Source organism: Amblyomma mixtum, chromosome 8, assembly GCF_055824585.1.
Source record: "Amblyomma mixtum isolate Tamu chromosome 8, ASM5582458v1, whole genome shotgun sequence".
Lineage (NCBI taxonomy): Eukaryota > Metazoa > Arthropoda > Arachnida > Ixodida > Ixodidae > Amblyomma > Amblyomma mixtum.
The window spans coordinates 60,461,651-60,475,850 of record NC_143019.1 but is presented as its reverse complement, the minus strand read 5'-3'; the positions used below and the strand labels follow the sequence as shown (position 1 = coordinate 60,475,850).

The following is a 14,200-nucleotide window of genomic DNA, read 5'->3' as shown; positions in this document are numbered from 1 at the left end:
CACCTATCTCGACCTTGGTGGCCGGACGTCTTCAACGTGACTGTTAGAACAACCTGCCTTACCGCGCTTTGTAATCAGCTACCAGTGAGTACAAAGAGCTCTTGCGCAGCGGTCACAGCGCATGCACAGAAGGCACTTCAGGAAGCAGATCTGGATATAAAAGGTAAGGTGGACCTCTTTGCTGGGGAGCCGAAGCTTCTTGCCTCTACCTCAGTCTTCCCTCTGCACTTGTTCAAATGACGGGAACAAGAGGAATGGCGATCTGCAATTACATGCTACCTACCGAGAGACCTGATGCTCAAGAGTCTCCATCTTCTTTTTTTTTTCTTTCTCCGTACGCTTACCCATGCTGCTTGGGAGCTCAGTCAGCCAGTTTGGACATTTTGAAGGGCAGACAACGTTTTCATGCTGCTTCCGCCTTACCACCGGCTTGAAGCAGTCAGAGCAGTAACACCTTCGTCTTGCCATAACCCACGTTCATAGTATCCCTAAGCGCGTTAAAGTCGCGCCAACGAGAATGACGACGAGAAGAACAAATACTCGCCAACGAAAAGGACAACAATAACGTTGCTTGAATTTACGAGGTATCGCAGTTTGTTTCAAATGCGATCGTGACATGCGACTTTTCATTGTACTGAATATTCGGCACAGTGAATATTCGGCCCGGCCATTCTTCAGTTGGTTATTCGAAAACACAAAACCCTTTAAGTGAACATCGGAGGCCTTATTAACCTCCATCCTTCATGGCATACCATCATATATCCATGTGTGTGTGTGTGTGTGTGTGTGTGTGTGTGTGTTTGTGTGTGTGTGTGTGTGTGTGTGTGTGTGTGTGTGTGTGTGTGTGTGTGTGTGTGTGTGTGTGTGTGTGTGTGTGTGTGTGCGTGCGTGCGGGCGTGCGGGCGTGCGTGCGTGCGTGCGCGCATTTTTGCGTCAGTTCGTTTTTTTTTTCTCCCTCGGAATGTCCACAAGGCACAAAAACCGCAGCGATGTTTACCCGGTCACGGATCCCCAGGATGCCTGCGGCATTCCCACCAGGGCGATCGGACACGCTCCGCTAATGGACCGAGCTCGGGGCACAGCGGGCTTTTTCCGCAACTGCGTCTGCGCACGATTCCAGCATCGAGCCTTTATGGTCGGCCGATCGCCGCGGCCTAGAACGACGCTTACCTCACAGGATTATCGCTACTGTGACCCACTCTGCTCAATACTTGCATCGCTTGGAATGCATGGCAGAAAAAAAAATTAATCCTACCGGAAGCCTTCTTGCTTCTCGGCCTCCACCCTTGAGTCACCACTACTAGGAGGTCACAATGTATCGGTCCTTGTAAGAAAAAGAAATACAATATCTAACTTGCTAGAAACTTCGTGATACATGCCACACGCGATATGCGCACAAGAGGTTTGAAATGTGTGAACACCCACCTAAACTGTACGGCTGACAGCGATTACAGCGTAACACAGCGGTGCATGGTTATGCGGGTTTAACCGTAAACGTAACACAGAGCGGTTAATAGTAAAAAAAAAATTTAACCGGCAGGCACATGTGAATGCCTTGACCAGCAAACAAAAACTCAACAAATCGGGACATGGCGACAGTTTGGAGCTGAGCCAGTTGATCTGAGATCGTCACTTTGTCATCCAACAATACGGGAGACCGTACGTAAGAACAGACCCGTGCACATAGATGTTCATGTTGTGTCAGTTCTGTTAACGTGATCTTTTTTATCTAAATGTCAGGCTGTTTCCCGTTAATTGTGTGGAAAGCATTTACGCCTGTATTGATAGAACAGCGCTTTGACAGTGAACCATTGCATACTCACCTCGTTCATGGCTGTATACATACCCAGAAGCTACGGTGCGAAGAAAGAAGAGCCGCGGAGGCAGGCATCGGGGATGAGGATGGGAAAGGGAGGGGCGACTCTGGACGTGCTCCATTTCTGTAACCTGTTTGCCTCAATATCGTTGTTTTTAACAGTTCGGTTATTTTCGGCGACTGCGTTCACGGGTGCAGGATTCGCGGGGTCGGATGAACCACTTTGAGTCACGCGACGCGAATCTCGGCTCCGAGGCACTGAATCGCTCCGTGCGTGAGCCGCACCAGCGCTCCTCAGTCACGTGACATTGGGTCCGCTCACCGTAGCAACGGTTAGTTCCGTCGGGAAGTTCCACCGCTTCTCTGGGAAGATGCTGCGGTTGGGGTAAGCTGTGCGATAACCAGCTGTATAACAGACAGCAAAAATGCGCAGGTAAGGAAACAGTTCGTTGATGGCCCCCAGGCATTGTCTTTTCGGCTGCCAACCAGTACGCAACTGGGAAATAAGGAGAGCATTGCTACCTAAAAAAAAAAAAAATTCAGAGCGGCTCTTTGTTGACGTGAAGTGCGGTGAGGCGAAAGCCTTTAGTGCGGTGTTGCTGCTTGTGCCACTGACGTGTGGTTAAAATGTTAATTAAGTACACAATTGTTTGAGAATCTTAAATGCTGGAGACACTGGAGAGCGTGTGGGAGGCATCCGTCTGATTCGACGCCTTTCTGCAAACACTCTCCAGCGTCCTATAAAAAAAAGGAAAAAGGAGAATCATATGCGTTGGCAGGAAGTAGCGTGACAGCCTCTGGCGGTCCCGGATGGCTGGGTATCATTTAGACCCCGATGCTCGCCCTGCAAGGCTCTACTTTCGTGAAAGTATGCATGCCTTTGTTGAAATGCACAAATTGAAGTGTACAGTTCCAGAATGGCTGCCAAGATTAGAGCCCTTGAGCCATTTGAGAGAATTTTAAAACGACAACGTCATCCCACCTAAGGATGACAGCTTCCTTATTACTATCATTTCCACGTGAACTTTTGGCTGTGAGTTCGCTTTATTTTTTCCGTGTACGATTTTGTACTGTGTAAGTATCCGGAAACAAAAAAAAAAAAGGCAGGAAGTAGCGTAGCTATTAGCACGCTCGGCTGCGGAGCGGAAGGATGGTGGCTCGAATTCCATCGTGCACAAAGATTTTTTTTTTCTGGTCTGACTAGAAAAAGCGTGACACTTGTACTGACAACCTTCTGTCGACCACGATGAGGCATTAAAGGCTTCCGCCTTAAAATGCGACGCGAAATTATTGCGAGAAAAAACGTAGTGCTCTTTCCCTTTCAACGGGACATTGTGCGAACACTGAGCTTTTTCGTCCGCATCAAACAGGTACGCAGCCTATTTCCTATCAGGAACAGTGATGAAACTCTCATGCAGTTTTATTAACTGCTGTCAATTTCTCTGGCCTTAAGGACATCACGGGGCAGTCCTTATCACGGCTTATTAGCATCATATGGCTGCTGTGCAGCTTCAGCTTAAATCCTCAGTCACTGCGATTGAAAACTTACCGTAAAAAAAAATAGCAGGAACAAAGCAAACACAAAAATATGAATTGCGCTGTCTAGCCAACAAGCATGTTTGGAAGCCAGTAAAGACCCAGCTGACAGCATGTGTAGTGGACTGGGTTGCTCATTTTTGCATTGTTTCCTAGAGCACCTGATGTCATGCTGCTGCTTTTAGCTTACAGCTTTTAGCTTTAGCTTACGGCTAGTGATGAAGGTCCGATGCAACGCTGTACTTGCGTGGCCTGTAAGCTCCGAAGAATGAGGTGACAGGAATAAGCGTAAATAGCAATAGGCATCACTATATTCCTCGAAAAAAAAGTGCACACAAAAACCAGCTTAATTTTCGCGCACTCGTGAGATGTTCATTGCAGAACAACGCCAAGTGATCACGAGATGACTTTCAACCAAACGTAGTAGCCTAAATGTATTATTAAGAATGCGCATAAGTTTGTCATCCACTGCAAATTGGTGGATGCGATGTAAACCATCAAAAAGTGAGAAATGCATAAATATTTGTTGACCTGAAGGAGTAAGGCAGCCTATGGAGGTCACAAACAAATGAAGGAATTTAATGTAAAGCTAAAACGGGAAATGCTTCGGCAAAGAAAATTGTGGAACTTAGGTGTTGCGCCAAGTATTGGAATTTTACATCAGCATAACTTCAGAAATTCTTCAGGTGACTGTGCGTTAGACAGCCCCGGGAAGGAAAAGCCACATTCAAGAGCCGCACTATGTATTTGCGCTAAAGCAGCTCGCAGTGAGCGACACTGTATACTCAAACGTTTGGCACCCGATAGAGATTATGATTGTTCTGTCGATAGACAAAGTCAGAAAAACTATAAATTATAATCGATCCCATAATCGGCTCTAAGCAGAGATTGTCTTCAAACTAAGTAACTGAAACTCATTCACGCTCAGGAGACATGGACATCCCAGCTTTTCGTGAGCAGTGATGCGTATTCATCAGTGCTAAATTAAACGTATAGTGGTCGTTATTGTATGTTTCTAATCCCAGTGCACTTCGCGTCATAGCTTTCCATACGAAACGCATCAAGATCTTTTTTTTTTCACAACCTGCTCTTGACTGCAAACTCAATTGTTGAGCTCTGTACACACCAAATGCGGCAACTATTGCAACTCATTGTGCCGCTGTAATATATTGATGGTCTAGAATCCACACCAACATATGCCACTGTCAAACATGGATGGTCAAGAATCCATACCCAACGTGCCCATCAAGTACGGCCACGCTCAAATCCGTGGTAATTGGAGCTTAGTTATTTTACGTACATTAACGATTATCATTTCTTCGCGTGCCGAAAACCAGGTGTGACAATATTCATTTTGTCTCGAGACTGAATACGCGGCATTCTGTGGCCAGTACCAGTCAAAGCGCTCAGTGCGATGTGCCCTCTCTTCCGGGGCATTAAATGTAGTTACATTTTCTTAAATAAAAATTTTGTCCCCCTTTTTAGTTTCGAAATAAAGTTATCATTTCGTATGCGAAGGCCCGTTAAAGTGTTCAAGCATTCAGTATGGAGAAGTTGTAAAAAAGCGAATGTTGCTAATTTTTCCTGTCTGCTTTAAAAACTGTGCACATCTGACTAAGCAACTTTTTGTGCAAGTAGTACGCATTTCACGTCTGTACCACCATGAAATTCAGAATTAAACAGCATGATGGTATGTCTGAAACACATGCGCATAAGCATGCAAAACAGTTTACATATTGTAGAACGATGCATCGCAAAATTATTCTAATAACTCGATTTGCCCATGGACGTTTGTGCGTGCGCATGGAATTGGGGAGTTTCGCCAATGTATTTTCTTTAAGAGCTTGAGGCAGTCTGCAAAGTTTGGTTGAATGTACGCTAACATGGATTCTGTATTATGCAGTCGTTTCATTCAAACATTCTTATTTTAGACTTCACCATACCCTGGACACATTGTGTTGACATAGCTTCCAGCCGCAGCAAGTGAGGTAATCTATGTTCTACTATCGTTTCTCGCTTCTGGACCTCATAGAGGGCTCCTAGTTTCAAAGCAAGAGTAGATGTATACTGTACCAATGCCATTTGTCTAGAAAGCTGCTTTCTAATACTGAAATTCGTCGACCTGCCTCGCAGACGCTTAGGCGTAAAACCCTGTTGTGAGCCTGCTCCAAAGATCCAGTCCGACAGACATGTGACGCTTAGTTTGATGAGTATACCTTGGCATGACCAGTGTTACGAGTGTTACACCCCCCGTGCGATTCTAGACACGTGGCATTAGCGGCATACCTCGTCTTTCCGTGTCTCCTACTACAGAATATCAGCTACGAGGAAGGTTGAGCAAGACTTGAAGAAGAGTCCCGATGTCCGGACACTCCGGACGACACACTGTCCTCGCGGTCCGCAGACGAGTCCTCGTCACTGACACTAACTGTGACGAGGCGTGGAACCTTGACCTCTCGGACCGAACCTTTCGTCTGCAGTGACTTCGGCAACAGGTTCATGGCGTCCACCTCTTGCGGCTTGCACAGGAGCGTGATGACGCCGGCGGCCGTCTGAACAGCCAGCGACGTCCACGGCGCCTGGTCCTTCGCTGCCCTGGCCGGCCTTTTGGAAGGTCCCGAAGACGTCCGTCGGAGCTTCGGTGTTTCTTCTGCAGCACGAGTCCGGCTGTTGTCGGCCGGTGAGGGGGAACCTTGCTTTGTATCTTGGCTCGCGGAGCCGCTCTTTTCTTTGCTTGGTTTTGTGGTTGACCTCGAAGTGTCCTGCTGCGGTTGAGTGAGGTTTGTCGATGATCGAGACGAAGTCATGGACCTGGTCCTGCATGCAATCATATGAAGCACGTCAAAAGGGTCATAGTAAACTTAAAAACTTCATCGTGCGCTGCACTTTCCTATTACGTGGTTCCGAGATTGCCAGTGTTCGCAAACAGAACACCATCAGTTCGGCTTCTGCCATGACATTACTTAATTATCTGCATCCCGTCGTTGGAAGATATGAACTTGTATGAACCACACAAAAAAATTCACAGGAGCACCTAATTCCATTGTATGTTAGCTATGCAATAGTATCAGTAGCTTTTGATGCCTTTAACGGAAGTGACGTCACTTCCATCCAGCCAATGAGCGAATTTTATGGTCTACGAGGCACTTTAGCCTCATGGGGTTCTCATGCGAACGAATTAAAATGTAGAAGCTTGGATCAGTCATTCTCAGAGTAGACTTCAACCAGCCTCCTGTTTGTTTGGGCTGAGACGGGTAAGTGCTGCTCATCTTGGTCTTTGACAAACTTTTTTTCACGCGATTTTCTTTTGAGTGTTTACTGGAATACAGTCCTTTACGACAAACATAGACCACCCGGTGAAGTAACCTGTACTACTCGCAGTATATTCCGTTACAAGGAACATATATCCTCAGGTGCACTAATATGTGCCTCTTTCCTACACCTATGTTGGTGCATTTCTCTAAGGGTAGGGTGTAAGGGTAAGGTAGAGTGTTCGCACACACGTCAATTATATACGTTGATGCAAATTTGCTTTGTGCTCTGCAAACACGGTGCTGCGACATTTTTTTTCTAATAAAAATGCAAAATATCTACTTCTCGGCTGTGCAGAAAATTTTTTTCCCCACCTGATCAGCAAGTTCTGCGAGGTCGTCGCCTCCTTCTTGCGGGTAGCGGCTCCCGGAGCACTAGTGGCAGCAGCTTGTTGTTGCTGCAGCTGCTGTTGCTGCGCCGCAGCTCGAATGCGATGGAACCGCGTGTAATTCTCGTTGCTAAGATCCGAGATGGGTGGCCGAGCAGCAGGCGGTTCGTACAGCTGGACGGCCATCGTTGGCACCCTGGAATCGGTTCCCGCGACCGCAGGCTTGGCGCTGCGAGTGTGAGAAGGCAAGTATCACTCGACTCTGCTGACGCACAGTTGAAAGTTCTTTCCAAATGACGCCGGATTTCAGATATAGATCATAAATGAAAGATATCTGCGAAATCTTTAAAATGTTCAAGTATCAGGCCAAAAGTCCGACCTCTGGATTCTGAGAGCCGGTATCTGCTGTAGCTGAAGCTGCTGGACCCTGGCCACCGCTGGTGCAATCGGGCGCTCCTTGAAAGGCGAAGCGTTGGGACTCTGTCCCTGGACCGTCCTCAGGGACCTGGTCGTAGAGATGTAACATTTCATGAAAATTTGAATGGCGTGAAAAAAACCGTTCTTTTCAGGGTTTTTTTCATGAAAAATTGGAAATTTTGCAAAACATGACAAAAACAGATTTATTTGCAATAGCACAACAATCAATAATAATACTCCGAAGTTCAGTCGAATATGCAGTTATAGATGTCATATTGTGAAACGAACTTCTGGTTCTATTGCACCGAGAAGATAAATAATGATTTGCACTTCATGCGAATATGAAGGTATAAATATCATATTTGTGGAACGAACTTCTTGTTCTATTGCACCGAGAAAGGGAATATGAAAACTGATCTATAAGTCACTCCATATGGGACTCAGAATCACTGTCGCTGGATGCGGCACTACGCACAGCAGCATGGATTGAAGCTGTGTCCACAGCTAGGTTCGACTGCACATACACAAGCTTTCGAACGCGTTCCCCTGAAAGCCTGTTGCGAATCCTTGTATGGACATTCCCGAAACGTGACCAGTTTGTTCGCAGCTGGCGGATGATGGTGGAATCTGCAGCAGTCGGCAAGCCAGACGAGTTAGCGACTGGTTGGGGTAAAGGCCTTGCCATCAGGTAGATGGGGTCACGTGCTTCGCTGAAGACCCCTGTCCTGTACCAAATGTACCAAATTCCTGCGGATGTTTTGTACTCTGCTATGTTGGAAATCAAGAAGCTAGGCTTGTATTTGGCTAAAACCGCTTACATGCACAGCAGCTTATGTTATTTATGCCGTGTGTGTAGTGCTGTAGAATTTGCAGCCGTTTTGTTCTACTTCAGCCGTGAGTTCAAGTATTATTGTGTTTTTAAGTCAAGCCTGGATCTTATATGTGACCTGGCCTTCAACCCGCGTACTCGTAGCACGAACGTTTTAAAAAGCACTACCTGGCACCGGCGATGACGACTGCCCTCCAATCGTTCAAAGATGCACGCTGTAATTGTTTTCAAAGCAAAAACAAAAACCTGAACTAAAAGCAAGCAATCGTAAAACCTTGAAATTGCATTGTGAATTTTTCAATGTTTTTTTCCATTTTCCCTCGTCTGAAAAAAACGAAAAAAAAGCCGTTTTTTTTTCCAAAATTGCAGTGTTTTTTTCAGGCCTTCACATCTCTACCTGGTCGGCGAAGACTTGGCCGAAGAGGAGGACGACAGGGAAGCGACCGCCTCGTCGCCGGACAGACTGCCACGATGCATGACGGCCGACTTGCTCCGGTGGAACGTGGTCTGCTCGAAGCTCACGCCTCGGACGAGAGCCGGGCCGGATTTCTGCCTCGGAGACTGGTTCCCTCGGGACCTGCCACCGCTGCCCCCGGGTAAGGACCGGGCGCTGGCGCTGCTGGCTGCAGCTTCATCGGGGTCGGCGCCAATGTTGAAGCGGACGATCTGCGGAATCGAACGCATAGAAAAGCTCATGCACATTACCCATTCCATTGACAATAATGCATGAGGCATGGGAAATTAACGAAAGTCTCATAACAATAAAATCGCGTGTAATATAGTCAACCAGGCATACCCCTGGTTAAAATCCCTTCATTCCTTCCTTCCGTATTCCTTAAAGCGTGTGCAGGGTAACGTGAAGTGATTGGCAGTTCGAACGTTTTGGAACAGTTTTGTAACACCCGTGTTTTGAAGCAGCCCAAACAGTAGGTGTTTTAGCTCGTGCTCTGTGAGCAGTTTTGGAGGCTTCATGACGAGATAATGTATGCAGCACCGTGCAACGTTTTTTTTCTTCGAGAATGAAGCTTACTGCTGACTAATACGAACACAGAGTTCACAAAAAACATGTATGACTCGTTTTTTCTGTCATCTTTATCCCAACCTGCGGTAAACTGCTTCCAGCAAGGCCGGTAACAAGTCCTGCTTAGACACGCCTCCTTCTGACTGACCTGCGGCGACGTGTTCTTGGGAAGGTCCTCGGCGCGGAGCACCGCCGACCGCGTCCGGTGGAACTTGCACGCCGCAGACGCCAGTGGCGTCTCCGTCTTCGAAGTGGCCGTAGCGTCCGGCGACCCGCCGTTCGTCAGCTGGGCTTCAGAGGAGCGGGTTCCCTCGAGCTCGGTGGCCGCGTCCTTTGCCGAACCGGGTCCTCCTCGGAGCACTGCGCTCCGGGTGCGATGGAGCTGCACAGCACTGCACAACGATCCCAACAAGGGCGAAGAAAGAGTGATAAGAGGCCGGACGGCCTATAGCTTGCTCTTCAAAGCGGAACACCTTTAGGGTAACTCTATGAGCCACGGGACACTCAATGACAAACGCACATAGAGGATGAGTTGGAGGAGCACTTTTTGCAATTCACAGTGCTTAGATAGTTTTAGGGATTGAAGGAAGTATAGGTATTTTCCAGTACCTTTACATATGCTTCTTCTACACTCTGACTGCGCAGTGCTTGCATGAATGCTGAGGCTTTGACTGAATGAAATGCTTTCTCGTAATATATAAGCTGTTTATATTCTGCGAATTTCTCTCTCACATGAACGATGGCGTGAATATCGTCTATTGTCGAGTAGAATTTCCTAAAGCCAGCCTAGTCCTTTGTCTGACTGAAGCCTAAGGTTGCTTTAACTCTGTTTGCGTTTTTCTCTGTAAATACCTTGTAGGCAGCGGATAGTAAGCTGAATGGTAGACTTCAGTCTCACCCGGCTTCCGCTTTTCCTCTTTGGTTTTTACGTGTAAGGCTTTTTTACTTCCTTTTTCGCCACCGGCGAGATGTCCAATTCGTACACACTACTGTATCCGTCATTATCGCTCTTATTATTTCATCAACTGTAGAGTTAGATAAAGAATTCCTCGTTTATTTTAACTATATCCTGCCGCATACCCATCAATTCTGGACAAAAACCTTTTTCAACGGGAAAGAGTTTATGAACCCAATTTTTTATATATTGCAAGTTTTCCTTATAACAATCAATATATCCGCACCCTTACAAAGTTTTAGACTGTCTATAGAGTGTCTATAGACTTCTGTCTATAAAGTCTATAGACTGTCTATAGACAAATCCTAGAGAGTAGTCTATAGGCAATAAAACTGCCATAGACAGTCTATAGACAATCTATAGATTTATGGCCATACACTTTTAGTGGACATTTGTCTATAGACAGTCTATAGATTATTAATCGACAAAAAACAATATCTATAGGAAGTCAATAGAGTCAATAAGAAGTCTATAGACAGTCTATAGACTATTTTTATAAGGGCAGATCTTCCGTCGGCAAGCTTCCATTTTTTTTTGCAATTAACGTTTTTGCTACCGTGAAAAGCATTCTCTTTCGTTTTTCTATGGCAGTCTTAACTGCTGCATGCGAGCGGTGAAAAAAACTTTAAAATAATTATTTTGTTACGCATCGGAAGAATGTACCATTACCTTCAATATTTTCATAACAGGATCTTACAATGCTCCAATATTCAAAATTTTTCTCCGAGCCCATGTATTGATTGCCCTCCCTGTCTCCTAATGCATGCACCTGTTTATTTTTCCCATGCCTAATTTACTCTTAGGCATAGAAGACAGGCAAAGACAGGTTTTCCTGAGTTACGCAGCAACCAATCAATAAGCTGCACCGGTTTACTTCTTTGTCCAAAACATCATCATACAGTCGAGAAGGAGGCGTACGTGTCGGTAGGCGAGCTCCTCGCCTGGCATGTGCACCGAGGCGAGGAAGTCCTTCTGCTGTCACCCGTTGCGGATGAGTCGTCGTCCTGCAGCGGAGCGGCGGCGGCAACGACGACGACAGCGGCGCCACCACTACCCGCCTCTTCCTGGACCATTTCCGGCGGAAACGCGAAAGCGATGTTCCCGGAAGCGGAGACTGCGGCGCCGCCGTTGCCGTCGTCCTCAATGACCACTTCCGGGGGCTGGCCCTCGGACTTTGTGCTGCCGGTCCGAGAAGACCTGTCATTTTCCTTGTGACCTGGGTATCCGTAAGACAGGTGCATCAAGTGGGGCTTGAAAACATCTTTTTAAAGAGTTCGTTGACCATTGCGTAGAAATCATGCGTCCCACTTTTTCCCACTATTTTTTAGAACCGCATCAGCCGTGTCTTAACAGAGTGATCTAGTCTGCGAATTACAAATGTTAGTTGGAATGCTGCCGGTTAAGTCTTAATGTGTTTCAAGAAAAGAACAGGTCATAGTTTCTGGCACGCCAGATAGGTCGTCGGAAGTGGAGGAAGCTTATTGTTAGCTTGCACGATCTATTACCCACTCGTAAGAAAAAGTTTTATCTAATTAAAACGTGGCAGTTAAAGTTTGGTCGTGAAAGCTTTAACAGCAGGACTTTGTGTGTGGATAGTTTGTTATCATCAACCTTAGTGCTTCGGTTACGAAAATGCAATACGTGGAGACATTTACAGTGCGCGGTTACTAGAAATTCATGCCGCTGTATAGGTAATCAAATAGGTGAAAGTAATCCTCTGTTTGTTGTCTACATTATCGGTTATTCGTTTGTTTCGGGCGAGCTTTAGGCAAGTAGATTTACCAGCCTGCCTAATGGGCTACTTTATTACGGATAGCGTTTCCTCGTGGAGCTGCGTGGCTGCAGTGTGTGCTTATATGCCTACCCTTGAAGTCGATGCAGAGGCCGAAGAGGAACTCGGCGGGCACGAACACGAGCACGAGGCCGGCGCCGGCCAGCGAGAGGCCCAGCCGGTGGTTTACGTACAGGCTGCTCATGCCGGCGAAAAAAAGCACGATGCCCAGCACCATCTTGATGGTGATGGAGTTGCGCAGCACACGGGAGAAGCCGCCGCCCAGGAGGCGGCTGGGACGGGTCTGCAGCACCAGCATGGCCGGAGCTGCATGGCGGGAATGAGAGGAGCAGGAAGCACGAAAGGCAGTGAGGTGAAGAAGACGTCCCAATGTCTGCAGATGTGCAGTAGTTCTGTTGCAATAAGTGCGCATGGGCAGCAGTTCTCCCATGTATGGTGAACATGCGCAGCGGTTCCCCCGAAATAGGTGCAGCACTTGGGCAGCAGTTCGCCCGCAGTTCGCCCGCAAAAATGCATCAACGAAGTTTTGCGTACAAATCATTTTTTTTTAGAAAAACGTGTTTTCGAGCTAACTGGTGCGTTAAAAAAAAAGGCTGTGAAGGTTTGCGTTAACTAGACGATATGAAAAAAAAAAAAAAAACTCAGAATGGGCTCATAGGGTACACGGCATGCTCTCGCTCCGTGCTCTTTCTGTGTTGTCTACTTTGTAAAACTTCACTGCTTCTATGAAAACTTCAAAGATATCTTAACGCAGGCTCTGCAACATAGTGCGCCAGAAAGATTACATGTGTAATATGTCATCTACTACTGGAAAAAAGAAACGTGTACGTACTAAAAAAGAAATTATGCTTGCGAAGCAGACAATAGGGTGCTAACTGGTGCGTTTTTTAAAACAAGGCTGTGAAGGTTGGCGTTAACTTGACAATAGAAAAAAAAACTCGGAATGATCTTATAGGGTATACGGCATAATCTCGCTCCGTTCTCTTTCTGTGTTGTCTACTTTGCAAAACTTCACTGCTTTGATGAAAACTTCAAAGATACCTCAACGCGGCTTCTAAAACATAGTGCGTCAGAAGTATTAGACGTGTAGTATGTCATCTGCTATTGTACAAAAGCAACCTACGTACTAAACAAGAAATTATGCTTGTGAAACATACACTAGAGTGGCGTATAAAAACTAAGAGAAGGCATGACGAAAATTCTTATTCCGGAATCACCTAAGAAGCTTCGGCATTGTGAGGAGAACTGCGTTACTAAGAAATAGAAAAAAAAGGAACACGATTATTTCCATGCTTGCATAGCCGCCACTTTCACAAACGCTCTTCACGTTGTTCTCAAATACGAGACGTGGACAGACTGCTAGCTTATAGTAAGGCTAGTCATTAGTTTGAGCTGTCTACCGCCGAAGAAATGAAACTGCGGTAAGCACTGCAATGGGAAATATATAGATTGGGAAATCGAAAACCATCTGTCCACAATTACGTTATTGACCAGTGGTAAACCATCTGAGTCGATAAAATTGTCCTCCTGACTGTAGCTCGGGTCCTCAGGAGTGAGACGATCTGTCAAGATACGGGCTAACGTTTGACACACAACTGTCTCAATTTATCAAGCTGTCCGCTTTAAACATTACCACAGACTATTTTTCGTCGTGCCACGTGATTGCGTTGTCAGCGAGAAATCACTCTTAGTCACCTGAACAACTAGTGGTTAACGAAACTTTTTATCTACATCCCAGCGTTGGACACGGTCGAACGGCAAGACCTCTTCATGTTGACAGTTCCGTCTGAGATAATTGCTGGGCGGGGCTGGGAAACCAAATTACGTACCTCTCAGGAAACAAAGGACTGAAGCCTTGTCGAGTGATTCTATAGCAAAACAAAAGTAGAAGACGCAATGACGCGTGTCATTTTCGTGTAAGTTCCCTAACTCACGTGACTCAGGTCGTTGAACATGCAAAAAAGTCCTCAGCATTTTATGTGCTTAAGTCTACTGTGGCACCGAACAGCATAGTATAAAGTATCGGGGACTCTCCTCTGCGCCTCTATTGTGAGGTATGCAAATGAACTCCAAGGAACAATACTGTAAAGGGCAGTTCCAACTGCCCCCTCATGCCCCTCCTACTTTGACAAGCTGAGACAAATCGCAGCGCCATCAGTTCGTCTTTCTTTCCTCTCTTTCTCTCTTGCTGTCT

The 14,200-nt window shown here is 46.4% G+C and overlaps 1 protein-coding gene across 1 annotated transcript; it reads right to left on the bottom strand.

The window, feature by feature from the left end:
• Positions 1–5,673: 5,673 nt before the first annotated feature.
• LOC149332689 (uncharacterized) lies at positions 5,674–12,304 on the bottom strand. The gene is made up of 7 exons (XM_089555836.1): positions 12,079–12,304; positions 11,133–11,430; positions 9,408–9,651; positions 8,636–8,904; positions 7,372–7,497; positions 6,979–7,221; positions 5,674–6,169 (listed from the first exon to the last, which is right to left on the bottom strand). The coding sequence occupies exons 1-7, from the start codon at positions 12,302–12,304 to the stop codon at positions 5,674–5,676; spliced, it is 1,902 nt and encodes a 633-aa protein (XP_089411962.1).
• Positions 12,305–14,200: the final 1,896 nt, after the last annotated feature.

What these genes read in the sequence shown, in the direction of transcription:
- LOC149332689 (XM_089555836.1), bottom strand. Translation starts at nt 12,304, where the DNA reads ATGCTGGTGCTGCAGACCCGTCCCAGCCGCCTCCTGGGCGGCGGCTTC. An exon ending in CCTCTGCATCGACTTCAAGG is followed by an intron (nt 11,431 to 12,078) that starts GTAGGCATATAA and finishes ACGGATACCCAG; the next exon opens with GTCACAAGGAAAATGACAGG. An exon ending in TCGCAGAACTTGCTGATCAG is followed by an intron (nt 6,170 to 6,978) that starts GTGGGGAAAAAA and finishes GATTGCATGCAG; the next exon opens with GACCAGGTCCATGACTTCGT.